The 27,451-nt window shown below is 33.1% G+C and overlaps 1 protein-coding gene across 2 annotated transcripts in view; it reads left to right on the plus strand.

The window, feature by feature from the left end:
* The first annotated feature begins 3,388 nt into the window (after positions 1-3,388).
* The window catches only part of ThrRS (threonine--tRNA ligase), a 90,310-nt gene continuing 66,247 nt past the window's right edge, over positions 3,389-27,451 (plus strand). The window contains exons 1-4 of one of the 2 annotated variants that reach the window (XM_035353888.2): positions 3,389-3,509; positions 4,152-4,187; positions 19,583-19,764; positions 25,281-25,396. In XM_035353888.2, the coding sequence (XP_035209779.1) occupies positions 3,453-3,509; positions 4,152-4,187; positions 19,583-19,764; positions 25,281-25,396 (391 nt within the window). In that variant the 5' untranslated portion in view covers positions 3,389-3,452. The other variant, XM_035353887.2, reaches the window with a different exon arrangement.

Genomic DNA, 27,451 nt, shown 5'->3' on the forward strand with positions numbered 1-27,451 from the left:
ATGACCACAATATCATATAAGGCCGTCTCAGAATCGGCTCTTCTAACGGTCTTCATCTGTGATCTACATTTTCGCACTTCATTGAAGAAACAATTAGCGACGTTTCCTTCAAAAATTTAAAATAAATTTCCTCTGACCCTTGTAAGAATTTATAAATAAATCTTTGGCGGCGAAAATAAGGTCTCAAAGGACAATTTTTTGATTCCGAAACCAAAAATTCTTGGTACTTATCAAAAACAACATTCATCTTTGAAGGAGACATTTTTGAAGAAATTCGAAAATATGAATTAAATTTTAAAATGGCGCGGTAATGCACAAGTTTTCAGCAACCTATCAGGGAGCTGATTACAGCTCATTAATGCACAAATATTCTAAAACCAATCAGAGAGCTGATTACATCACGCCTAGAATTAAAATTATTTAAATAATCATACATAATAAAATCATTTAAAAAAAGAAATGCAAAATTAAATTGTATTTTAATATTTAACAGCCATAAATAATGTTTAAAACATTAGATTAAATTTATAGATATTAAAACCAATTACTTTTAAAGTCATAGCTGACTGTCACAGCTGTGTTTTAAAGTAAGGTGACGTCACTGATTACATCATCCACAGCATAAAATTTCATAAAATATGATAAAGAATAACATTTTTATTTCAAATAAAAATGCAAAATTAAATTGATTTTTAATATTTAGAAGCCATAAATAATATTTAAAACACGGAATTTATGCATAATAACACGCATAATTTTTTAAATAAAATGTCAACAAAGTATCGGTTACCATAAATAACTTATCCAGCAATGGGTTTACCATAAGTCGTATTACTCGCCAAAAGAAAAATTGCCAAAAACTCGCCAAAATCCGTGCAACCGTCTACCAAAGTAGCACCTAAAATTCAGCCTTAAATTAGCATTGCTAACATAAACAACATCAAAATAAGCTGAGAATACTGCATTCTAAACATTACGTAAAAACGAAAGCATATTTTACTTGAAAACAATAATGATTGTTGCCATTCAACAAAAAGGAAAGTAATAACGAAACCATAAGTAGAACTTCATAGGTGAAGTAGTAGTTAAGTTTAAATAACGATGTTAATTATTGTACAATTGTAATTATTGTACAAGTGTTGAGGCACCTCTAGGCTCTGCTGCCATGCAACAGATCCAGAATCGTGCCACAGGACACAAAAGCACAATCGCTGTACTTCATTTGTGCTAACAGATTGCGACACGAGTGAGCAACACTATACTCAAAATCACAAGAAAACATAACGCTTTACGATCAAAACAGAATCAATTATTTCCCAAACGGTGATCCCAACATGGTTTTCGGAACAGAGCGCATGGTGCTCTTGCACCATGCAGAAAAATTTTACAATTTCTGCAGTCAACTTCAGACAGCAAAATGTAGGACTCATAGAGATTGTACCTGGAGACAAAATGCCTAATGAGGGCCCTGTTTTCGAACAAAGCTGGAAATGCAGATGGACTTTCTTTAATTAGCTGTTTCTGTCGCGAAAGTTGGTGAGATCTATGAATCGCTGAATGAGGGCTCAGATCACCCACGACAGTTGCACTAGTTATTGTTGAACGACCCTGATTGCCATAGCGATTGGCTCAGGTTCGAATCCCGGAGAAGGTATGTGTCGCGAGCAACTCAACGATTGTATAAATGTAATTTATTTAAAGGTTAAGGGTGCTCATACACCTTAAACCCCTTGACACCCTTCGAATATGTGACTGTTGCAAGAATTGGGATATTTTATTTATTTTAAAATCAATTACTTCCAACTTTTTACAGCTGATTACATAAAATAGCTGCTTGGGAAACTAGTAACCAGAAAATTTCTGTTGCCACAGATATTTTTGTAATTTAATCCGCTTTGTGACAAATGTTTTTGCCACTTTTCCACCTTGCGCGCACGATATTTTAAAAATGGCTAATGGCACATACTTGAAATTTGACGGAATTCTTTATATGAGCCCTATTTTTTAACTGAACCTAAAATCTGATGAATATTTTAATATTAAAAAATTTTATGGACGAAAACATTACAGATTTTTTTAATAAAATGCATTTTATAAACTCGACTCCAAATAAAATAAAAATTTAACATGAAATTCTTAGACCTTTTGGTTCACAGTAGTTTTCAAATGTTATAAAAGCTATATATTAAATATGGAATTTAATTATGCAACAGAATGTTTTAAACGGTGCGCGCAAGGTGGAAACATGATGAAAACTTTTGTGACAAAGCGGATTAAATTATAAAAATATTTGTGGCAACAGAAAAGTTTTGACTACTATTTCAGAAAGCAGCCATATTATGTAATAAGCTGTAAAAAGTTGGAAGTAATTGCTTTTAAAATAAGTAAGTTATCCCAATTCTTGCAACAGTCACATATTCGAAGATCTTATGGGTTTTAAGGTGTACGAGTCCCCTTCAATTTTTACGGTTTGGCAACATTGTATCGTTTTTATGTTTTAGAATAAATAAAGTAAAAATGCACCATGACTTTGCATTAAGGTGGATTGACTGTTTTATAGTGATTTTGCATTAAGGTAGATTGCCTGTTTTATAGTGAATTAATTAAGGTGGATTGCCTGTTTTACAGTGAATAAATTGGGTGGATTGCTCGTATTACTGAATTATAATTTCTCTTTACGTTTCTTTTAATAGAGTACCGATTGAATGAACAAAACTCAGATAGAGTCTCGTAACAGTATGGTTGTATCTTTACGTCTGTTCATAGGAGGCAACGGTGGCCACCTTAGGTGCTTCCACAATGAAATGGCTACTACTTCCCTCCCTTGTAGTGGCGCAAGGCTGATGGTTATTAAATAAAACACCCGGCAATTTAAAAAATGTTTCTGCCTGATTTGTTCAATTAGAGAAACATCTGGTCTTTTTTTTTTTTTTTTCCTTAACATGAACGGTATTAAAATGTTTCTCCTAACTTTTAAAAATTTCCCCTGAGTTCACAAATACATTGAAGAGTATGGTATAAAACAGTGTTTTTCAACCACCGGTCCGCAAGAAATATTTGCCGGTATGCAAAGTTGCCGGTTATTTTTGTCGTCATGATTTATTTATGTGAAAAAATTTTGGCAATGGGTCGAATTATTAAACTTATTACAGGTCCGCGAGAACGTACCGAAATATTTTACCGGTCCTTGGAGTAAATCCAGTTGAGAAACACTGGTATAAAAAACTTCTTTACATAAATTAATATATCGTCACATTACTTTTGACTCATTAGGATAAAGATATTCAAAACTGCAAACATTTTATTCTATTGAATTTTGAGAGAGATTTTCTTTTTTCTTAAACATATCATTTTTCCAGTAGGCCAAAAAGTTTAATGTGCGGTATAATTAGCTATAGTTTAGTTTCAGACATGTGGCAGTCTTTCTTTTGTTGTCGGTGTCTGTAACAGCTATGTCCGCAAGCGTGGAGAACGGTATTAATGAAATGAATATTGGAGATCAAGAAAAGGCATGAATACTTTATGATCATATTTTTATTTATGATTGCATTAAAATCTATCGATGATTTTTCTTTTCAAGCGCTTTCTGCCAATAAGAAAGGCGGTACATTTTTCATTTGGAGCACTTCGAATGGTTTGTAGGCAGAAAATTAATGTGAATGAATATGCAAAAAGTCTGTTTTTTGGCATTATATATATATTTATGTAATGCAGCTTTAATTTAGCTTTAATTTAGAAGAGCGATTTGTATGCGAGAAAGTGTATTTGTTTTACTTAATTTAATTTGCATGCTACCTGTAAAACCTATTAATTCCTTAAAACTTACTTCTGTAACTCGCTTAACCTGCTAACATCTTTGAAATTAGGTGCTTCTGCTGGCCTTAAAAGTAATTGATTTTTCATGCATTTCTTTGATGTTTCTGTGTTTAGAAGGCTTCTTGCTTGATGTGATGCAAATATAATTGTATGTTGCATCATTTTCCATTTTTTCTGCTTATAGTTTTGATTCTAGTTTATAAAATTTTATCAGATTATGTAATTACTATCCATTTTATTTTTGTGTTTCTAAATTTATATATATATATATATGTTTTGTGTATTGGCAATAGATTGAATGTCTCATAGGTAAATTTTTAATTTTCATCTTTCAGGTTTCACAATCAAAAACCTCCAAAATCACTGGAGAAGTAAGTTTTAATATCAATTATAACAGATTAATTAGTTAATAATATTTACAATGTAAATTTTTAATACTTGATGTAAAATGGTGAGGATGAATATAAATCTTCTGCTCTGCAATTTATTTAAATTTCTCGTATTTTAAAATAAAATAACTTGTATGCGATCTTGAAAGATTATTACACATCATCTGTCAAATATCATTATGCATATTCTTATGATCAGTTAAAAAAAGTGGGAAGGAATTTTTGGTAAAAGTATATTTACGTATACCCCTTGGCAAAAATTCGTGATTTTTGGTGGGACATGGATACCAAGTTTGTGCAATTCTTTAACTTGTTATTTTGGTGGCTGAAGTGCAGTATCGCCCACTTATATATAGGACTTATCGATGTGTAAGACAAAGTCAAGGGAGTGCACAATGCCAACTTTGTGCAATTCACTGATGTTTTTTAAGTGAAAATAGGTCAGTGTGTACATGAATACCGAGTCTTTGCAATTCTTTGACTTGTTATTTTTAAGTTGATGCAGAATCGCCCACTTATATGGGACGTATCGATGTGTATGTGGACAAAGTCAAGAGAGTGTGCAATGGAAGGTTTGTGCAACTCTCTGATTTTTTTTTAACTGAAAATAGGGGCTCTACTCTTATATGCGCCTTAAGATCACCAAATGTGGTGATATGTGTTCTACGCTGGTTTTTGGCATGATTATGTGCTGCGGGATGGTTTGGTAAACAATGCTGTTTGTATTGCAACCCTTTTGATGTTGAAACTTAGAGATGTGGTGGTAAGATTTCAGTCGCGTATTTTAGATTGTGTGAAAAGTAAATTTAGTATTAAAAGGTACGATGTTGGTGTTGTTAATGAGTCTTGTTCATGGGTGTGTTTATGTAGATAGAAGTGCATTTTTGACTTTTAAAACGGAGTTTGGTGTGTCCGAAATGCGGAGCTGATATGAGAAGTCGGACGAAAAATGGTGTTTCTGATACACTTGGATAGGTTTGCAGTCAAATGGTTGCTGCTAAAGTATGTGGCTGTCAGCGAAGTTTAAGATTTGGATTGTGGTTTTCGTGTAGTAAATTAAATTTGGTGGAAGTTTTTATCGTTACTTTCGAAATTTTGAATCACAGAAAGACATGTGATATAGCAAAATTGTGGCACTTTTGTTGACAGACGTGTGACTGGCAAAATTTTATTCACGTATGTACTATAGTAAGTGCATTTTATTTTATTGTTTTTATTTTGTAGAATGTTATGTTCATTGTTTTTTACTATGAATTTATGTTGTTATTTGAATTGTTTGTAGTTTATTTTAGTTTATTTTGTTGATTTGTGTGCAATGCCTAGATTGTGCAATTCGTAGATTTTTTTTTTTAAAGTTTAAACAGAATGCTGTGTACATGGTATTTGAAATTTATTGTTGTTATGTTAATTTATTAAAGAGAGATGTGCGTAGTTCATAGATTCTTTCGATGCTTAGATTGTGCAATTCGTAGATTTTTTTTTTTAAAGTTAAAACATATAGTTTACGTTTTTGCTACCTAAATTTTTTGTTTTTGTTTCGGATTTTTAGCTTAAATTGTGTGTTCAAAATGTGGTTTTTGCATGTGTGAAAACTGCGTTTTTGGAGACATTTTAGGCTTAAAGTTCAAAATGTAGACAAAAAATTTAGATAGTGATGTGGCACCGTGGAGTTTCTGGCCAAAAATGTTTGTCGAAATATTTGGCGACTTGAGGGCACATATAAGAATAGTTCCAAAATAGGTTGATGCGTATATGGATACTGAGTTTGTGAAATGATGGTTGATTATTATTGGCTTGGGGGTGGCATTGGTGGGACTTGTTATTTTCAAGTTGGTCGAGTTTGAGAAATGCACGAAGCAGTGGGTGATTCTGCAGTTTCCCCATTTTGACTTTGTGTAGCGGTGGCTTTAGCGCCAAAAATTGTCGCTACACAAAGACAAAATAATAAGTCAAAGATTTGCACAAACTCAGTATCCATGTACACATTGACCTATTTTCACTTAAAAAAAATCAGAGAATTGTACAAACTTGGCATTGTGCACTCCTTTTGTCCATGTACACATCGATATATTTTCACTTAAAAAGTCAAAGGAGCACCCAATTCTAGGTAGAAGTATATTTACGGAACATTCAACTACTCAGGTTACCAGAAATGAAACAACAACTTGGCGATAAATGAAACAACTACTTAGCGATAAATAAAACAAGAACTTCATGATAATACAACAGGTACCTTTCAGTCTACTCTAAACAAATTTTTTAAATAGTTCTTTATTTCTTAAATGAGATATTCTAAAATTGCTGTGTTTCTAACCTAAATCAATTTAATTACATTATGAAGAACAATGAATGTTTCCGAAGTTCTAGAAATTTAAGTATGTTTTTTCAATTTCATCAATTTTCATTGCTATTACAATGCAGTTTTTTTAACATAATTCCCATTTAACCCCTTCCCGCCGGGTAGCGCAAATGCGCACTTATCGCGGAGCCTGGCAGTGTCTTACGCAAGCGTTTGTCCAGGGCCGGGGGCTTTTTTGCTACTAAGCCTAAATCCATGAAATTTCGGAAGTATCAACACATTATTTAATATTGTTCTATAGAGTATTTAAACGGCTTATGCTTTATAGATATTTTTATACTATATACTTTAATTACCTTATTTCTTGTTTAAATGCATATTTTACACATTTTATTTTAATTACTCACCATTTTATGACTTTTAACATTATACATCTGAAAACTAAATATATTACTTAAAATTCTCTTTTCGCATGAAAAATTTTAAAACAGGGATCTACACACAGTCCTACGTTACATTCCTTGAACTCGTAATAACCCATATGCCGTTTTGGAGGATTTTTCCGGGAATGTGAACAAATGAAGCATCGTCGTCTCATTTTCTTATCAGTCTCTTCTGAACAAAGTTTTGGAAAATGTCTTTCAGTTAATCTTTCAGAATCAATATCTGAAATATTTTGCATCATTTCTGCTATTTCATGCTCTGTTAAACATTTTCGACGCTTCCACATTGCAACGGTAAAAACAGAAAGAATTCACGTCTAACAAGATCTAATTATTTTCTAAAAACTGAACTGCAAACCGAAATACCCAACGCTTTAGCGCAAATAAAACTTCTCTACTTACAGTAAACAACTACCACATGCGAATAAAGTGCAATTTAAAGAGACGTCATAAATCATGCCATTCGGAAACATTTATTTCCCCGTTTGTTTATATATTCAAAAACACGTGTAGGTGAGTCATGCTTCTCTCATTTCGAGTAGAAGGTCTAATGTACATGTATCTGAAACCATATGGACATACAGTGCCATCTTGTGGCAGAAATTATAGTTTTTCAAACGTTCTAGGACACTGGCACAAATACATGACAGTCGGTAGTGAACGGGAAAATGCTCTGGCACGCCTGCATGTCGGCCGGGAGGTGAGTGTGTTCGTTGCTGGCACGTAGACGTGACAGTCGGCGCGAAGCGGTTAACTGAATGTACATATCCCAACAAAAAACTTATTATGTTAAGCTGTCCTCAGAGAACATTTTCAATATCTGCTCAATCCACCTATTTATTCCATGGTTTAACTCTGAAATTGCAACTATTGTTATATACACCCTTGCTTGGCGAAACTCCACGGTGTCATATTACTATCTAAATTTTTTGTTTACATTTCGAACTTAAGCCTAAAATGTCTCCAAAAATGCGGTTTTCGCACATGCAAAAACCACGTTTTGAACACACAATTTAAGCTAAAAATCCAAAACAAAAATACAAAATTTAGGTAACAAATATGTAAAGTTTCTAATAAAAAATATTTAACAAGAATCCATGTACACAGCGGTATGTTTTAACTTAAAAAATATCTACGGATTGCACAATCTAGGCTGCGAAAGAATCTATGAACTATGCTCACCTCGCTTTAATAAATTAACATAACAGTAAATTTCAAAGAATACCATGTACATAGCATCCTGTTTAAACTTTTAAAAAAACAACATCTACGAATTGCACAATCTATTCATTACGCACAAATCAACAAAATAAACTAAAATTACAATCAATTCAAAAAGCAACAATAACAACAGAAATTCATAGTAAAAAAACAATGAACATAACATTCTACAATATTGAAACAGTAAAATAAAATGTACTTACCATAATACATTCGTTAGTAAAATTTTGCCAGTTACTCAATGTCTGTGAACAAAAGTGCCACGGTTTTGCTATATCACATGTCTTTATGCGATTCGAAATTTTGAAAGTAACGCTAAAAATTTCCTCCAAAGTTAACTTACTACACAATAACCACGATCCAAATCTTAAACTCCGCTCACAGCCACATACTTTACCAGCAAGCATTTGACTGCAAATCCACACAAGAACTATCAGAAACGCCCTTCTTCATCCGAGTTCTCATAGAAGCTCCGCATTTCAGACTCCGTTTTAAAAGCCCCGCAGAAATCCCAGAAATACACTCCAATCCTCATAAACACACCCGTGAACAAAAGACTCATTAACAACTCCAACATCGTACCTTTGAATACTAAATTTACTTTCCACACAATCTAAAATACGCAACTGAAATCTTACCACCACGTCTATCATTGCAACATAGGCCATTTCAAAACACACACAACACTAACCAATGAGCAATTAAACCACTGCAGCAAAAGAGTTAAGTTTCAATGTCGAAAGGTTTGCCATACAAACAACATCGTCCCCCAAACCACCGCATGGCTCTGCAATCATGCTGTTGTGAAACTGATTAGTTGTATCTAACAAATATTAAAAACAAATCTCTTCATTTTGATGTACGAGACACAGATGGCGTTGGCTGTCATTGAAGTAGGAAGAAAAAAGGGTTTTTCCCTTTCGTCCTCGTGTAGTGAACTGATTAAGATGTGTAATAACTTTCGAGGCCAGAAAAATTTCCCGACAATTGTTAAAAAATGTATATATTTTGTAGTGTAGAGAGAATATAATTAGATAAATCAACTTCTTAAGAGTTTTTATTCAGATTCAACATCACACTACCCAGGTAAGTGAGCAAGTTTTGTCTTTAGTTTTTCTGGATTGCTCGGTATCTGGGATGAGTGAAGGAAGTATTTTTATTTTAATGATATTTAAGGATAAGACTATGTTTTAGTAATAACATAAAGTGGCGTCCCGCGACAGGACTCTAAGAAATAAACTTTAAAAAAAAAAATTATTTTAATGGTTATAGATAGTTTTTGATGTATTAAAGTATAATTAAGTTTAAATTCGAAACTATTTTTTGAAAGCAGTTTGTTTTATTTTGAAAGTTAACTATGGAAGCTTTAAAGGCTCTGAAACTTAAACGGGCAGGTTTACGCACTTCTTTTGCAAAAACTGCTAATATTTTAAAAACGGAGTTAGTAAAAGAAGATTTTTCTGTAGATTTAGTACGAGATAAACTTATTAAACTACAAAATGTATATTCAGATATAAAAAATGTAGATGATAAAATTCTTGATTTGTTAGCTGAAGACGGGAAAACTTTAGAGGATGATGTTACTAAAGAAATCGAAAGTCGCGAGGTGTATTCTGATGATTTCATAATACTAACTCGGCAAATTAATGAAAAATTGCAATTTTCAGATGAAATCAATTTAGAAACAAGACCAAATGATGGTGCTGCTATTTGTTATAGTAAGATTAAACAGTATAGACTTCCGAAAATCGAACTTAAGAAGTTTGATGGGGAATTGATAAATTGGCTACCATTTTGGTCACAGTTTGAGAAAATTCACACTGACCCTGATTTATATGAAATTGACAAATTTTCCTATTTGATTCAGTGTATGAAGCCCTGATCACATGCTAAAGAATTTATTGAAAGCTATCCGGTGACTTCAGAAAATTATGATAAAGCTGTTTTAGCTTTGAAGGAACGTTTTGGGAAACCTGAATTATTAGTAGAAGTGTATGTTAGGGAACTAATTAAATCAATTGTTTCTAATGTGAAGGCAGATCACAAGGATAAATTACCTGTTGATAAACTGTATGATAAAATTGAAGCTCAGTTGAGAGCCTTAGAGTCTTTAGGTCTTAAATCGAGCGAAAACACATCGTGGTTATTTCCGATGGTGGAATCGTGTCTCACAGAGGATGTTTTAAAGGCGTGGCAAAGGAGTTCGCTCTTTAACCAGCCTGAAGGAACTGATCTTTCTCGCCTTACCAACTTAATGAAATTTTTAAAGTCTGAAGTGGAGGGTGAGGAGAGATTAAAATTGGCGCGTAATGGACTCGATGGTGTTAGTCGTAAAGAAGGATATCATGATAAAGCAAAGAGGGAAACAAAAGGTAAATTTAAATTTAAGAAACAGGGAAATGTTCCCACTGCCACAGGTTTTCTTACAACCAGAGAACATGCATGTATTTTTTGTGGTAAAATGCATGATAGTAAAAATTGTTACGATGCGCGTTCATTATCTCTTAATGAAAGGACTTCTAAAGTTAAGGAGAAAAAATGCTGTTTAAAATGCTTGGAACCAAATCATATGGCAAAGTTCTGTAAACAGTTTGTTAGGTGTTTTGCTTGTGGTAAATCACACTCAGTTATTTTGTGTCCGGACATTAATAATGAAACTGAACCTCCTACAGAAAAATCAGAAATAGACAACATACATACGGCTACAGCCAGGCAAACTTGTACCGCTGACGTAGCTTTAATGACTTTATGCGTAAGAGTAGCTGGTGTCAAAAAGCATAAAGATGTTAGAGTACTCTTAGATTGTGGTTCCCAGAAATCATATATTTTGAAATCATTAGCCACTGAATTGGGGTTACCAATTATTTCCAAAGAAAATGTTGCTCTTACTTTATTTGGAGGTGCCAGAACAGAGGCAAAGATGCATAACAAATATTTGGTAAAATTATGTTCAGCCAGTCCATGTAAGTATTCAGATCTAGAATTTGAATTTTTAGATCAAGACATAATATGTGGGGATATATCTCGGGGTACCCAAGGGTCCGATATTAGAAGAATTAAAACGAAACAACATTTGGTTGTCGGATCTGGGAGCAGATTGTCCAAAAATAGAAATGCTCATCGGTAGTGATATTTATGGAAAAATTCTCACGGGATCAGTAAAACAATTAAAAGGAGGACCAACAGCAGTTTGTACGAAACTTGGTTGGACAGTTTGTGGTGTATCGGAGGAATTTGTTAATAACAAAGATAAAGATGCTTCCATTTTGTGTGCAAGTTTAGTGGGTCACGACTTTAAAATCTCCGATCTTTGAAGCTTAGAAACGATCGGAATATTAGATGCTCATCAGAATTGAACTAACGCTGCTGACGAAAAAATTGCCCACGAACAATTTTTAAACTCTCTTTCCAGAAACGAAGATGGTCGTCATTGTGTCGGATTTCCTTGGTTAGTATATAACGCAGAATTGCCATCAAATCGTCATGTAGCAGAAAAAAGATTGTTCAGTGTCACTCGAAAACTCAAGTCTTTACATAAATATGAAGAATATGATAGAATTTTTAATGAATGGATGGAGGAGGGTGTAATTGAAATAGTACCAGACAATGAACTGAATTATAAAGGGCACTACTTACCGCATCACCCAGTATTTAAACCAGACAGTGTCTCAACTAAGATAAGACCTGTTTTTGACACATCATGTAAAGTTAATAGATCGCCCTCCCTTAATGATTATTTAGTAAAAGGACCAAATTTAATAGAAGAAATCCCTTCAATTTTGTTAAGATTTAGAGAAAAATGCATTGGCGTAACCTCTGATATCCGGCGTGCATTTTTACAGATTGAATTACGGAAAGAAGATAGGGATTTTTTAAGATTTTTATGGTGGGAGAAAGATAATGTACTGAAGGTTTTGCGCCATGCGAGGGTAGTTTTTGGAGTAAAGTCTAGGCCTTTTCTATTAGGAGCGGTTATTTCAGTTCATTTGGCACAAGTACCAAAGGAACAAAGTTCTATTGCTCAGAAATTAAATAAATCCTTTTATATTAATAATTGTGTGACTTCTGTTGATAATGAAAAGGAGCTTGTGAATTTTGTGAAATATTAGCTGAAACAAAAATGGCCATAGGTCAACATACGTATTATGTTGACCTATGGCCCAGTAGAAAAAGATGTAGAACTAACCCAAAGTACTTTGTGCACTGAGTCCACAATAGAGAATTCTGTACCAGTTTTAGGGATTATGTGGGACAGAATAGAAGATAACCTTTATATTGAAATTAAGACTGTATATGTTTCGGACGATTTGTCTAAAAGAGAGGTTTTGTCGGTAACGCAGACAATGTTTGATCCTTTGGGTTTCTTGACACCTGTTTTATTGCCTGCAAAGTTACTGCTACAGGAAATTTGGGCAATAAAAGCAGACTGGGATACTCCATTACCAGATAGCATCAAAAGTAAATTTTCGAGGTGGTATAATAAATTGCAAATTTTGAATAAGTTGAGAATACTGCAACGTATAGGTTTTGGAGATAGAAGTTCCTGGACACTTCATGTATTTTGTGATGCTAGCCAGCATGCTTATGCCACGGTAATATTTTTGAGATGCGAAACTAAAGAAGAAACATTAGTCAGTTTTGTAATGGCTAAGTCAAGAGTCGCACCCTTAAAAGAACTTAATATTCCCCGTCTAGAACTTATGGCCTGTCTTTTGGGCATGCGTCTTTCCAAATATGTGACAGAAGCTCTTACATTAGATGACATCCCGAAATATTTTTGGACCGATTCCACCATGGCCATATCTTGGATTCAAAGAAATGATGCGTGGGGGACTTTTGTGGGCAATCGCGTGAAGGAAATTTGCGCTTTCACTAAAGCAAATCAGTGGTCATATGTACAGGGTCATTCTAACCCAGCTGATTTACCTTCTTGTGGCTGTTCTCCTCTTCAGTTTTTCGAATTAAATTAGTGGAGAGGGCCTGTTTGGCTCAAAGACCCTAGAGATAGCTGGCCAAAATTAGAGGTTAAGCCAAATGAAACTTTAGTTTTTTCAGAGCGCAGGAAAGGCATAAATTTAAATGTAAATCTTAGTATAACTACAAAAGTGGATAAAGTTAAGTGGTGTGAGAAGTTTTCTAAATTTTCAAAAATGTTAAGAGTTTTAGGTTGGATAAAGAGATTTATCAAAAATTGTCAAAAGAAAATTGTAAATAAAGAGCCTTTTCTGTCTGCTTCCGAGATAAAGGAATCTAAAATTATACTTCTTTCACTTGTTCAGGGAGAGAGTTTTCCAGAGACTGGAGACTCCATCAATGGTCTTTTGACCGTACAAGATCAGAGTTTCTTAAGAAGAGTAAAAACGAAAATCACCGAACGTGATGGTTCTTATGCATTCCGGTACCCGAGTTTATTACCTTCTAAGCATTATATTGTTGACTGTTTAATTAGAGATTACCATTTAAAGCATTCTCATGCCGGCGTACAAGCATTAACTGTTATAATTAGAGAAGAATTCTGGATCATTGGTGCAAGACGCCAAATTAGATTGGTGGTGAAACAGTGCATCCGTTGTAAACGATTTTCAGCAAAACCTCCAACTACTGCACCCATTCAATTACCATTAGACAGAGTTCGAGATGCTTTCGCATTTGAAGTTACCGGCATAGATTTATGTGGCCCTCTGATTCTCAAAAATAAAAACAAAACCTGGGTAGTACTGTTTACGTGTGCTGTATATAGATGTGTACATTTGGAACTAGTGACATCTGTAAGTACCGAATGCGTCATTCAAGCGTTTCGTCGGTTCATAGCCAGAAGAGGTCGGCCATCTACAGTTTATTCAGACAATGGCACAAATTTCGTCGGTACATCTGCATTGCTGAAAAAGGTTGACTGGGTAAAGGTAATTGCTCAGGAAACTTTGCATCCCATCACTCGGAAGTTCATTTCGCCCACTGCTGCTTGGTGGGAGCGTCTAATCCGCACAACCAAGAATTTGATTGTGAGAGTCTTAGGACAAGCTGCAATCAATTACGAAGAGTTATCCACCGTTATCTGTGATGTGGAAGCCGTAATAAACTGTCAACCACTTACTTATTTGTCAAATGACTCTGAGGATCTTCTACAATTAACGCCTTCCATGTTCTTACAGGACATTAAGGTTTCAGGTACAGCAGATGTGGATGCTTTAGATCGAAATAAACTCTTGGCTCGTCAGCGTTTCTGCCAGGAACTTCGAGAACAATTTTGTAACCGTTTCCGCAAGGAGTACCTTGGACATTTAGTACAAAAGCATGGACAGAAGGACTGTGAATTAAAAGTTGGAGACATCGTGCTAATAGGTTGTGAGAACCTTAAAAGAGTGAAGTGGCCAATTGCTCGTGTCCAAGAACTTTGTACAAGCAGAGATGGACGTCTAAGAGTTGTAAAAGTGAAAACTAGAAATGGCATACTGATTCGTCCTGTACGTAAATTGTACCCTCTGGAAGTGTGTTCCTGTACTAAGGATACCATTATTTGATTTTTGATTTTGCTTCTGAAAATCAAAAAGGTGGGAGTGTTGTGAAACTGATTAGTTGTATCTAACAAATATTAAAAACAAATCTCTTCATTTTGATGTACGAGACACAGATGGCGTTGGCTGTCATTGAAGTAGGAAGAAAAAAAGGGTTTTTCCCTTTCGACCTCGTGACGTTGAACTGATTAAGATGTGTAATAACTTTCGGGGCCAAAAAAATTTCCCGACAGTTGTTAAAAAATGTATATATTTTGTAGTGTAGAGAGAATATAATTAGATAAATCAACTTAGAGTTTTTATTCAGATTCAACATCACACTACCCAGGTAAGTGAGCAAGTTTTGTCTTTAGTTTTTCTGGATTGTTCGGTATCTGGGATGAGTGAAGGAAGTATTTTTATTTTAATGATATTTAAGGATAAGACTATGTTTTAGTAATAACACATGCCAAAAATCAACGCAGAACATATATCGCCACATTTGGTGATCTTAAGATGAATATAAGAGTAGAGACCTGAAATTGAACATTCCATAAAGGTCACTTTTCATATGTTGGAAGAAATTGCAACCATTGAATAATTTCTGAAGTTTTGACATCCTCTTTCCACAAAACAGAAAATGATTGCATTTTTCATATTTGCAAAAAATGGTGCTAACGCTTGTATCAGTAAAACAGTCTGATTAAACAATATTGTATGGGATAGTTTCATAAACGTATCAAGACTAAATCCTAGGAATTGAGCCCTAGTTCAATTTGTAGAACTTCAGAAACACCTTATGTATTTGTATTTAAAAATGAAATATAAAACTAATTACATTATGTAAATCAGTTTGCTAAAAGGTTCAAATCAGTTTGCTTAAAGGTTCAAATTAGTTTGCTGAAAGCTTTTGCTATTCAAATGCTGCAAAGGGCTTATAAGAGGTGGAATGTTTTTATGGAGGATTTTTAGAGGAAATTGCCCTGTATTCATATTAAACTCTGAAAAAATCACTAACATTTCTATGCAGGAAGTTTTTTCGGAAGGATGTAACTATCGCTGCCATGCAATTTTATCCATTTGGCTATGATGAGAATTTGTAGTACCAGATTAACTAACAGACAAATAACACATGCGCTTAGGGGTTATAATTCTGGTAAGCCATGCTTCAGTAAAGAAAAAGTAAAAGTAAATATGTGACCAGTTTTTTAAAAGTTGTAGGCAACAATTATTATTGGTCATAATAACTACAGCTACTTTTACTAGATAATAATTTACTACTTTCACTTCACCTTTAGTTTCTAAGGTTGTCATGCCTGAAATCAGTAAGGAGTTAGTGAGCGCTACTAAGAATAATAAAGATGTTATATATGAAAAAAATTTGATTCTTGCTTTTGCTTTTTGCCTTTTAAATTATTATAAAAAGAACTTCAAACAAGCAACTGCAAAGTAAACAAATACAGTGAAAATCGCTTAACACGAAACTGAGGGAACTGAAATAATTTTTCGTGTTAAAGGATATTGCAGTATATATATATTCAACAAAATTAAGTTTATCAGAGTACATTTTATTTACAAAGATATGTATATATGCATGTATTTAATAAAAATCAATGAAACAAAAACATCCATAAGAACTTAATTAACGCTGCGGTGCACAATGAATTGGAAGTTGATCTGTCAGCACTATCCTTATCTTCAGGGCAGACACTTTTATTTTATTTGGCTTATAACTCATTACTAAATGTAGTATTTCATCTAGATGTACTCCGTCTTTGATATGATTTAAATCAAATTCCTCGTCATTATAATTCACTTCCGATAGTGAAGTGACACAGAGGTTATTGAAAACGAAAAAATTTTGATTGACAAATTAGTTGGTATTCTCGACACAGCAATTATATTACTTGAACAGCGGAACTTTGTAAGTAAACAAGAAATTATGTCTGTTTAATAGAATTAAAGAGAAAGTATTATCACATGAAACGAAGCAACTTACATTGAAGGAAATGTTTAATAAAGTAAACAAATAAATATTAAGCTTTTTCTTTTTGTAAATTTTGATACCCTTTAGATCATATTGTTCTTTATTTCATAAATTACAGTTTCATATTTTTAATTTTATGCTTTCTGCATGCCATCTTACAAGATTTAAACTGATGATCTATAATCCGGAAAAATTGATAATCCGAAATCGCCGAAGTCTCGACAAGTCCGGATTAATGACTTTTGACTGTAACTGTTTTTCTAATAACAAACAGCTACCTCTTGCATCCCATGCTTGGCAGGTTATCACTTCTGGTACTGTGTAGCTATTAAATACAACAGGGATTCTTAAACTTTTTTCAGACACGATCCCTTTTTATCACTGAGATTTTTTCGCGACCCTCCCCCCAGGACCCCATAATATTTACTCAAATTTTGTGAGACCCCATAAGTAATGCGAAGATCCAACACGCATGAGTGAAATTTTCAATTTTTTTCACTTGTACTAGAAGATACTAATGCAGTTTTAGGTTATTAACTTTAATTTTTAATTTTAAGACATAGAACGATGTGAAAATTTTAAGTGGGTAACAGATGAAATGACAGCGTCACGTGCAAAGCAAGGAAAATGAACATTTATATTATAAAAAGAATGTGTTGAAACGTTTTCGTTTTTTTGTTTTGTTGTCTGTATTGTCTTATCTTTATCTATTTTCAGATACAATGTGTAAAAATATTTGGTAATTATAAAATTATCATAATAAGTTAAATATCAAAACTGCTAAAATTGCAGCATGGAGACCCACAGTTTAAGAAATGCTGGTTTAGAGCATATTAATAAATGGTAGCACACAATTTTAGCGTTGATGCCCTAACTATGGAAAAAATTAATTTTCATTCTAGATTCAAATACTTTGCAGAAAGAATTACAAAAATAACATAATTTAAATATTTTGTAGATAATGTTAAATTTTTTCATACTTGTATTATGATAGAAATAAAATTTGTAAATTTGGAGATAAATAATTTTAATACAAAAATAACTGATGCGTATAATTTTAAATGTTTTAGGTTATTAGAGCGTAGTTTAAGAAACAGTGAATTTTATAATATTTTACTGATATTTTAGTTTTTTCCTTTATGGAAACCCCAATTTTCACCACCAGCACAGTAAACTTGTTTCTTGAGAATTCAACAGTCTTTTTTTTTTTTTTTTCCTGCCAGATTTCTTGCCTTTAATTTTTCAACAAGCCTTGGCATAATTTAAATTGTTGGAAATACAAGCCAAGTATGCTCTTTTCTACTTTTGGTAGAGCCAACTTTTATTATTATTATTATTATGTATTTTTCATAATAGGCTGTCTAAATTTTTTGCTAAGGTTCTAATAAGTTAAAATACTATAATTACAACATATATTCTAACTGAGATCTACAATGTAATGTGTGGGCTTAGAGTGGGAAACTAACTTTCTTTTACTGAGCTCAGTCAAGCTTCCTGAAAATTCAAACTCCTGATGTTTACAATTAAGGTTATATACTACTTTTAAACTGTGTTAGCCATTAACTTAAAACTTAAATCTAATTGTCTTACAGATGAAAACTGTAAATTGATTTAAGTATGTAAGTTTTTTTCTTACAGTGAGTATCTTTTACTGAAGGCTGAGGAGATTGGAAAAATTTTAGAGCAATATGAATGTTCAGTGCAACAGTAAAACTTCATAAAATCATTACAGGAAGCTCTATATGTGTTCATATTGATACTGCAAATATTGAAGCATATTTTTTGGAAGAAAAAGCAATAAGATGTTTAAAAAAGAAACTGTAACTGTAAAATTTTTAGTAAGCAATCATTTGTGTTTCATGCCAATAATAATAAATATTTTGGATTATAAACTGGATCTAGTAAAAACTACTTTGGAGAATTTGAGTTTCTAACTGGATATGATGAAGTTTTAATTTTTCATATACAAAAATATGTCTTAACAATGATTACATGCAGTTTCTCAGATCTGGAAGTTCCAAATTTGAGAAATTGCATGTGCTTGTAATCATTGGTTTACACCTCATTAAATTGTGTGTTCTGTTGAGGGGAAAAACTTTGCAGAAACTAAGTGGTATGTGTAAAGTGTTAAAAAATAACTTCATTGCATCTTCTTTTCCTAATGCTACAGTGTTGTTAAGAATTTACTTCAGTATATTTGTAAGTAATACAAAACCTTTCTTTCTTTGTTTTAAAATTAAGTAGATAATCAATAAATTATTAAGATATTGGGACAGGTAGTACTGTTCTGTTATCAGGGGGGGGACCAGATCCAGAAATGTATGGATGTATGTATTCATTGTATGTATACTATATGTACACAGGAATATATGTGTGTGTATTCATATACACATATATGCACATACATACATACATACACACATGCATACATTCATACATTTCTGAATCTGGTCCCGATAACAGAACAACAGTACAGCAAATATTAACCGCTTTAGCATTGCATGTTGTAGAAAAATATTCTCTTGAGTGGCTAGATGGTAAAGATTTTATTTATAATCTTTAAAATGAAAATCTTAAAAAAAAAAGAATTTTATTTCTTAAAAGTGAAATAATGAGCTAAATAATTTTATTTGTATATTATTTATTTTTGCCAAAACTTTTTTAATTATGTAGTTATTATTGTGTTTTGTATTATTAACAAAAAGTTTTAAACAGCATTATCTAAGATTCCATTAGAAGCAACTCATGTAAGTGTGGCTGCAATTTAAATTTTCTCTAGGGACCTCTAAAAGCTTAATATGGCACTGGGCCTTTATTTAAAATATGCTTAGAATTAGTTAATTTTAAAGTAATTATAAAGCAGCTTTAATTTAAAATTTCTTCCATTTTTAGTTTGTTCTTATGTTAAAATAAATTATGTTTGAAACTTATAGTTAAAACCATGGCCATCATATATCCAAGAGCGTCTTGAGATGTGGAAAAAGCTGTATGCTGACTATAACGCTAAGCTAGCTGCAAAAACACCTGATCCTATCAAGATAACCTTGCCAGATGGAAAAGTAGTTGAAGGTGAATCATGGAGAACAACTCCATATCAAATAGCTCAAGGCATAAGGTAACTAATGCATTCATATTTTAGTTTTTATTTGAAATTAGTTATTTTCTTCAGCTCTCAGGTTTATATGAGCTTATATCTGAAACAAAAAATAAGCCAAGTTTTTTTTTTTTTTTTTTTAATTTCAAAACATTTTTTTTATTAAAAAAATTCGTCATAATCTTCCTTTCAAAATCCACTCATAAAAATGTATTTATTCAGGCAGTTTGTTTTCACAGAGAAGCTATTGGTGAATCTAAGGGAGCTAGCTGACAGTGGTATTTTAGTTTTTGCTTGCCAAAGGCTCATTCGGTAATACTAGCTGGGAATATTGCAATTCCAAAGTTAATTTTGAAGTTTTAAAAGACCTTAAGAAATTTGGTTAAAGAAAGGATGTTTTCAATGTTAAGAAATAATAAATAAATTTAAAAAAAAAAGATTTTAGCTGTTACATTCTAAAAAAAAGTTATTCGTTTATTTTTTTGATGTAAAATTTCACTGAGATTTGTTTGGAATGTGTTCTTGGTATTAAACAAATGATGAAAAAATAAGATGATTTGAAACGTGCTTTATCACCCAAATATTAGTTGCTTTTTTTATTTGTTTGTTTATAATGTTTTGGCATATGTATTTAAAACATATGTGCAAAGGTCAGTCAAAAAGTTAGTTGCACTGCTTAACAAAACAGGATAGAAATTTTACAGTAACTTTATATGTATTTTAAAGTTCCATTCAAAATCTACTTTTTAACATAATTACCTCGATTATTTAAGCATTTGTCGAGGTGTGGTACAAGTTTTTCGATGTCTTCTGCAAAGAAATCCTGTCTAATGTTCGATAACCATTTTTGAGTTACAGCTTTCACCTTGTCATCGAAGTGGTATTGTCGCTTTAAAAGTTCTGCTTTCGTGGGACCAAAAACATGGAAATCACATGGTGCAAGGTCTGGGCTGTATAAAGAGGGTGATCCCAGACTTCCTACCTAAAAAATTTTTTAGAAAGTTGCACGTTTATTTTGCTGCATGTAGTCTTTCATTATCATGCAGGAGCACAATGCCTTTTAACAGTTTACCTGACCGTAGATTTTTAAGTGATTGTCGATATCGTTTTAGTGTTTCAGTGTAAGAAGATGCATTAATTGTATGTGGCACCCTTCGCCATGAACTCTGTATGTACCAAACCTTCTGTATTGAAAAACAGCGTCAGCATCACTGTTTCTGCAGATGGAACAGTTCAACACTTTTTTCGAGTTGGAGAAGTGGCATGTTTCCGTTCAAGAGAGCTGATTTTCATTTCAGGTGAGAAATGGTGAATCCAAGACTCATCTCTGGTCAAAATTTTGTCCCAAAACTCATTTCCTTCCTTTTGGTAATGCTGCAGAAATTTTAACACACTTTCAAAACACTTCTCTTTATGTTCCTGCATCAGTAGGACAAGGCACCCATCAAGCACAAACTTTATGAAATTGAAGCTAATCGCCAATAACTTTATGTACTTTTCCATGAGAAATATCCAGTTCATTAGAGATTTCATCTATTGTTATGTGCATGTTTGCAAGAATGCATTACACGAGTAGCAATTTCAGAATTTGTGGCAGTTGATGGTCTTCCCTTGCCCTCAGTGTCATCAATATCTGTATATCTGTTCTCCAACATATCGCACCACTTTCCGATAGCTTGACGTGACATTGTATTTCCACCATAAATTTCATCTGCCGATAAATTTCACAGCAGTTACATCTTTTTGCCTATAAAAAATGAATCACTAGATGCATTTCCAATTTGGACGGCACTTGTAACTGTCAAGATAAGTTTATGACTGATTATCAAACAAACTAAAATTGCCTTGTGAAAGCTGCTATGTCACATGATACAGCTAAATGTTTGAAATGTTGCCAGACAGTTTCATCAAGTATCCTTTAAAAGAAAATTTTTCTGAAGGGGTGCAACTAACTTTCAGACTGACCTACGTATTTTTACCAGGAAACGGTCTTGCAAAATTATATAAGTAAAACATTATTTTCACTTCATTGAGATTTTAACTGTATAGATAGCTATAATGTTTTGTTTACTGTCTAATTAAAATTTCAAGTGAAGCTGTAGCTAAAACTTTTTCCTTATCTTTCGAGAAGTTTAGCATTTAGAAGCTGCCAGTTCAATTTGAGGAAATCCTTAAATGTGTTAATTGTGTTTTTTTATGGTTTGATCCATGTAGCTATGCTTGATGTATGCACTGGATGAATATATTTTTGAATTACAAGGTAGCATGCTTAGCTGCTGTAAACATTTATGCTTTAGACAACTTTTCTAAACAAACTAATTCCACCTATTGACCCCTGAAAATTAAAATAAAGACTTAAATTGTAGTGGATAATCCTCATAATGGAAACGTTAATGTCAAAAATATAATAAAGTTTATCACAAAATTCTAAAGATTAACAAATAAAGAATAGGGACATTAGAAGAAATGGTTGTTGCACGTGAAAAACCTGTTCATGAACTTTCGGACTTAGCACTATTATACTATTTGGGCAGAATTAATATTTACTGTGTTCTCTGCAGAAGCACTTACCATTGAAGTTTCTTGAACTAATTAATGAGAGTAGATGGACATGACATATAAAATACCGAAATGTATGAGTAATAAAAGTATTGATATGTCCGTGCTACTGTTATATAGTGTGTGTGCTCTATAAAAATAAAGCTGAGATCCAAGAATGATCTAAACCTAAGTTGATATAATGAATTGTATTCAATTTTATCACTTATAAAAAAGTTTAAATTTCATATTTGTACCAAATTATTTTTCAATTAAGTATTAGTCAATAAGTAATAAGACCGAGGATATTAAACCAGAAATATAGTATTTAGAAAAATGTAGACAGGCCTGAAATGTAGTTGCTGATGTGATGAAAAGGATTTGTACCCTTTTTACTCATTAGGTGACAAAAGTGTGATGCAAGCAATGATAAAAAGATAACTGAGCTGCTAACAAGTCAATTTGTTGCATTTCTGAAAGCAATGCATAATGAAGGCATCCAAAGAGCAGCAGTAGAGTGTTGCTTTTTGACAGCAGAGGCCTGGTGCTGAAGAATATGACAGGCCCCCCCCCCAAAAAAAAGGTGGGGGAATTCTGAAAGCTTTCAAATTTTACATTATGCTGAAAAGGGCATTTTTTTAATGTTTTGTGGGTTACCTTTATTTATTAAATATCATGTTCTTCGCACTTAAACCATAAAATTCCGTTCAATAGCAATATCGCAAAATAATTTTAAAATGAGGATATCTTTATAATTTCCGATACAGAGTCTCGTGCACAGTCTTGCATGCTGGAGATAAAAAATCCCCCCCATACAGTGTTGCCATTGCTCGCTTTGAAATCATTGAGTTTGTTAATCAAAAATTCGTTAAAGTTTTACAAAATATGAAATAGAAAATAAAACAAATTCCAAATTTGGATTTCAGATGCTCATATTTGGGTGGAAACGTACGTTCTTCAAAATCTGATGGCTCTAGGTGCTGTCATTTTATCCTAATGTGAGAAATATACACAATGAAGATTCTTCATTATTTAATTTCTTTATATATTATATAGGGCTGTAATATTTGGTGGCAACAGTTTGTAAAGAGAACCGACATTTAAAATTTTCAATGCAAAATGCCAAAATGAAATTATCAGCCCTTCTGGCTAAAAAAAAAAATTCTCTCCTTGGATTTGACCAAAAAGAACTGCAAAATTCTTTGATTAATGGTATATGTAAAGAAATGCTAAATGAAGATGCTAGAGCTGAAATTTTCTTTACGATGACAATACATTAATCATCAATCAATTAATGGATGGTGAAACCTATATTATGTTTTTAAATCTGTAAATTCTCAACAGGGCAGTTATAGGACTTGAACAATGGAATTTTGTAATTGAATAAGAAATTATGTCATTTTATAAATTTAAAGAAAAAGTATTAACATATGAAAGTGACAACAACTTAAGTTGGGGGGGGGGAAATGTTATGTTTTTCTTTTCCTTTACGTTTGTACAGAGTTTGTGTGGATTTGGAGCGAGTAATGATGATACTACTTGATGAAGTATCAAAACACACTTTATTGGTTAGTATTGTCAAGACAGCTCTGAAACACAATTTTACAGTCGTCGATGAACTACTGTAAACACGCTGGCACGTTCAGTGGCACAGCCTTCACACTGTTGGGCAATAACGGTGGAGACAGCTTCACTGCAAAGCACCCGAGTACAGCTCCCAACTCTGCTTGGTCATTCTTGGAACTCCACGTACTTTCGAGACTCTCCACGTGATGCAGTCGACGATACACAAGAGTATAGCTCTCGACTCAGCACAGTCTAAGACAAAACTCGATGATGCACTAAAAGACTCTCTCGACGACCAACTCGGCACTAGACTTCGAGACACTCGCTCAATGACTGACTATTAGCTCGCTAGACGAGGGACACACACTAAGTGACTGCGGACCAGCAGTGTTTATATAGCTTTCGGCTTGTGTTCGAGAACGTTCTGGGCTAAACCGGTAAGAATTTGTTCCAGAAGGTTCTCCATCCGTCCGTGGTATATTGGCAATTTTGTCGCCAAATGGGCGATTTCTTGCCAAATGTTGCAACTCTGCCTTCCCTTGTCATTTTATGGCAACCCTAAAACTGCTTTGTGGGGAAGCTAACTTACTGCACCTGTACATTTCATAACAATATTAATGAAGTGAAACATATTTTAACATTCAGTTTTTGTTTTTCCTTGTAAATTTTGGTTTTCTTTAGATCAAAGATACTTCGTGCTTTCATAGACAACCTTACATATTTTTAATTTCATAATTTCTACCTGCAATCTTACTGGATTGAAACTGTTGATCTAAAATCCAGAATTGGTGAAGTTGGTTGATTCTGAGCTTTGTACTGTGTATGTTTTTTTTTTTTTTTTTTAATTGAGTAAAATGCTCATAACAGATTTTTGTCTTAGTCGCAGCCAGACATTCACACACACAGACACCCAAAAAAGAGCATTTGACTGAACCCATTTGAAATATATAAAGCCTGCGTGATGACTGCTTCACAGTTAGACATAATGGTGAGAGTTTTTTTTTTTTTTTTTTTTTTTTTTTTTAGTAGGCTGACAGTAATTATGTAAAGTTTAGCTTTTTTGATAGCCTTAAAATATCCTGTCATCATTGCCATTCACTTTCAAGTTTTATCTGTTTTTCTTGCAAAGATGTGTTTTAAGGAATCTGTGCTCATTATTTTGTATTTTTTACGCCTGCTTTGAATATAGACTATGAATTTTAATGGGTTTTTATGCCTGGATACTGAGCAAGGGTCTATAAAAATTGTTTTAAATGGGGTAAGTACCAAGTGATATTACTCAAAAATTGGGTGCTTATCTGAAATCACACAGACAAATCTAAAAAAATATTCACGGAAATAATATATGTAGATGTGTGTTTCTTCAAGTATATAATTATTATTTGTTGTAAAATTTCAATGAAGTGTTGATTTAACTTAATTCATATTTTTAGTCAAGGACTTGCTGATAGTGTTGTTATTGCAAAAGTTAATGGAGAGTTATGGGACTTAGATCGACCCCTTGAATCAGATTGCAAGTTAGAACTGAAAAAATTTGATAGTGAAGAAGGTGAGTAATTAAATATTATCTATTGTGTTGCTTAATTTGTTTATTTATTATGACGTTTGTTTAAAATTCTCATGAGTCCTGTGGTGCTTTTTTGGTGAAGCCATACTATACATTTTTGTTGCCATATTTGTGCACTTCAGCTTATTTTTTACTCCATGCCTTTGACTGGATACAAGACAATGGTTAGGATGCTAATTCCGAAGTCAAACAACAAAAATCAGCGTTATATTTTCAAAATTTTCACAGGACTAGTTTCAATGGTTTCACCGAACCACCATTCTCAGCTGCAAAACTGCAAATGAACAAGATGGGAAATAATGATTAGATAAGATAAGAAAGCATGGACAAGAATAAGCAAGTGGTGCCATCTGTTGGTGAAACCAGAACTAAAACATAATTTCTTTAAAGGCCGAAGGCAAAGATGGATTGGAATTAGGATCGTTAACTAGAACAGAAAGATTTTTTTGAATGTGAAATGCCTCTAGAAAATCCAGTCCTCCAATGGAAGATGTTTTTTGAATAATTTTGGCAGCAGAAAAATGGAAAGTGTGATTTTCAGACCAACAATGTTGAGCAACAGAAGACTTCTGTGTTTCCTTTTTTCTAACATATGCCTCATGTTCCTTGACGTGAAATTTTAAGGCTCTCCTAGTTTGGCCAATGTAAATCAAACCACACTGGCAAGGAATCCTATAAATATATATACAATCCTATGAAATATATGCTCTTCCCAAAATTCATAAAATGATATTCCTTTCCGCCCTATTGTATCAAATTTAGGTACTGCATCGTATCCCTTAGCTAAATATTTAGTTTCTAGATTTTCAACTCTATTAGACAATAACATTTACACCATAAAAAATTCAATAGAGTATGTAAAAAAGGTTAAAAGCATTTCTCCTAAAAATTTACTCATGGTTTCTTTTGATGTAAAATCATTATTCACCAATGTTCCAGTGGAGGGTGCATTAAGATGTCTAGAAACCAGACTTCACGAATTTCAATTCTCTTGCATCGAAATTCATGAGCTAATTTCTCTCACTCTGTTTGAAACAAACGCATTTTGTTTTCCAAAATAAATATTACATGCAAACTGAGGGATTAGCCATGGGAAGCCCCCTCAGTCCCATCCTGGCTGATATCTACATGCATTATTATGAATCAAAATTGTTTGAAACTTTAAACTTCCCGGCATGGTTCCGCTACGTAGACGATACTTTTACCCTGTTTGAAGGTAATAAAGATGATTTAAATAAAGTTCTTTCAACAATGAATTCTATTGATCCTGCTATTCAGTTCACTTTTGAACTTGAGACTTGCAATTCTCTTCCGTTTCTCGACATTCTGGTCACACGTAACACATCCAACTTCAGTACTACAGTTTACCGTAAACCTTCATCGGTTTGTCTTCCACCACACTTTAAATCATGTCATCCGACTAAACAAAAGTTAGCTTCATTTTATTCCTATATTTTCCGTGCTCTTCAAGTTTGCTCCTCCAAACTAGCCCTTGATGAAGAACTAAATTATTTAAAAGCAATAGCTATTGACAGGGGCTTTTCACCCAACATTATTTATTAATCAAGCAGTTAAAAAATTCTCATTTCAACACATTAAAAGGCACACTCTTGTTTTAGGAGATTATAAAAATTCTGTTGTCATTCCCTTCTTTTCATCAATTAGCTATAAAGTTGCACATATTTTGCAAAAATTTAACTTTCGGTTTGTTTATTCTCCCATCAATAAAATTCCGAGTTCCATACTCAAGGACCCCATTCCGGATATGAATTCTTGGGGTATTTATAGGATTCCTTGCCAGTGTGGTTTGATTTACATTGGCCAAACTAGGTGAGCCTTAAAATTTCACGTCAAGGAACGTGAGGCACATGTTAGAAAAAAGGAAACACAGAAGTCTTCTGTTGCTCAACATTGTTGGTCCGAAAATCACACTTTCAATTTTTCTGCTGCCAAAATTATTCAAAAAACATCTTCCATTGGAGAACTGGATTTTCTAGAGGCATTTCACATTCAAAAAAAATCTTTCTGTTCTAGTTA

Source organism: Stegodyphus dumicola, chromosome 4 (assembly GCF_044657685.1).
Source record: "Stegodyphus dumicola isolate Sdum_Otavi_A_Nest chromosome 4, ASM4465768v1".
NCBI classification, from domain to species: domain Eukaryota; kingdom Metazoa; phylum Arthropoda; class Arachnida; order Araneae; family Eresidae; genus Stegodyphus; species Stegodyphus dumicola.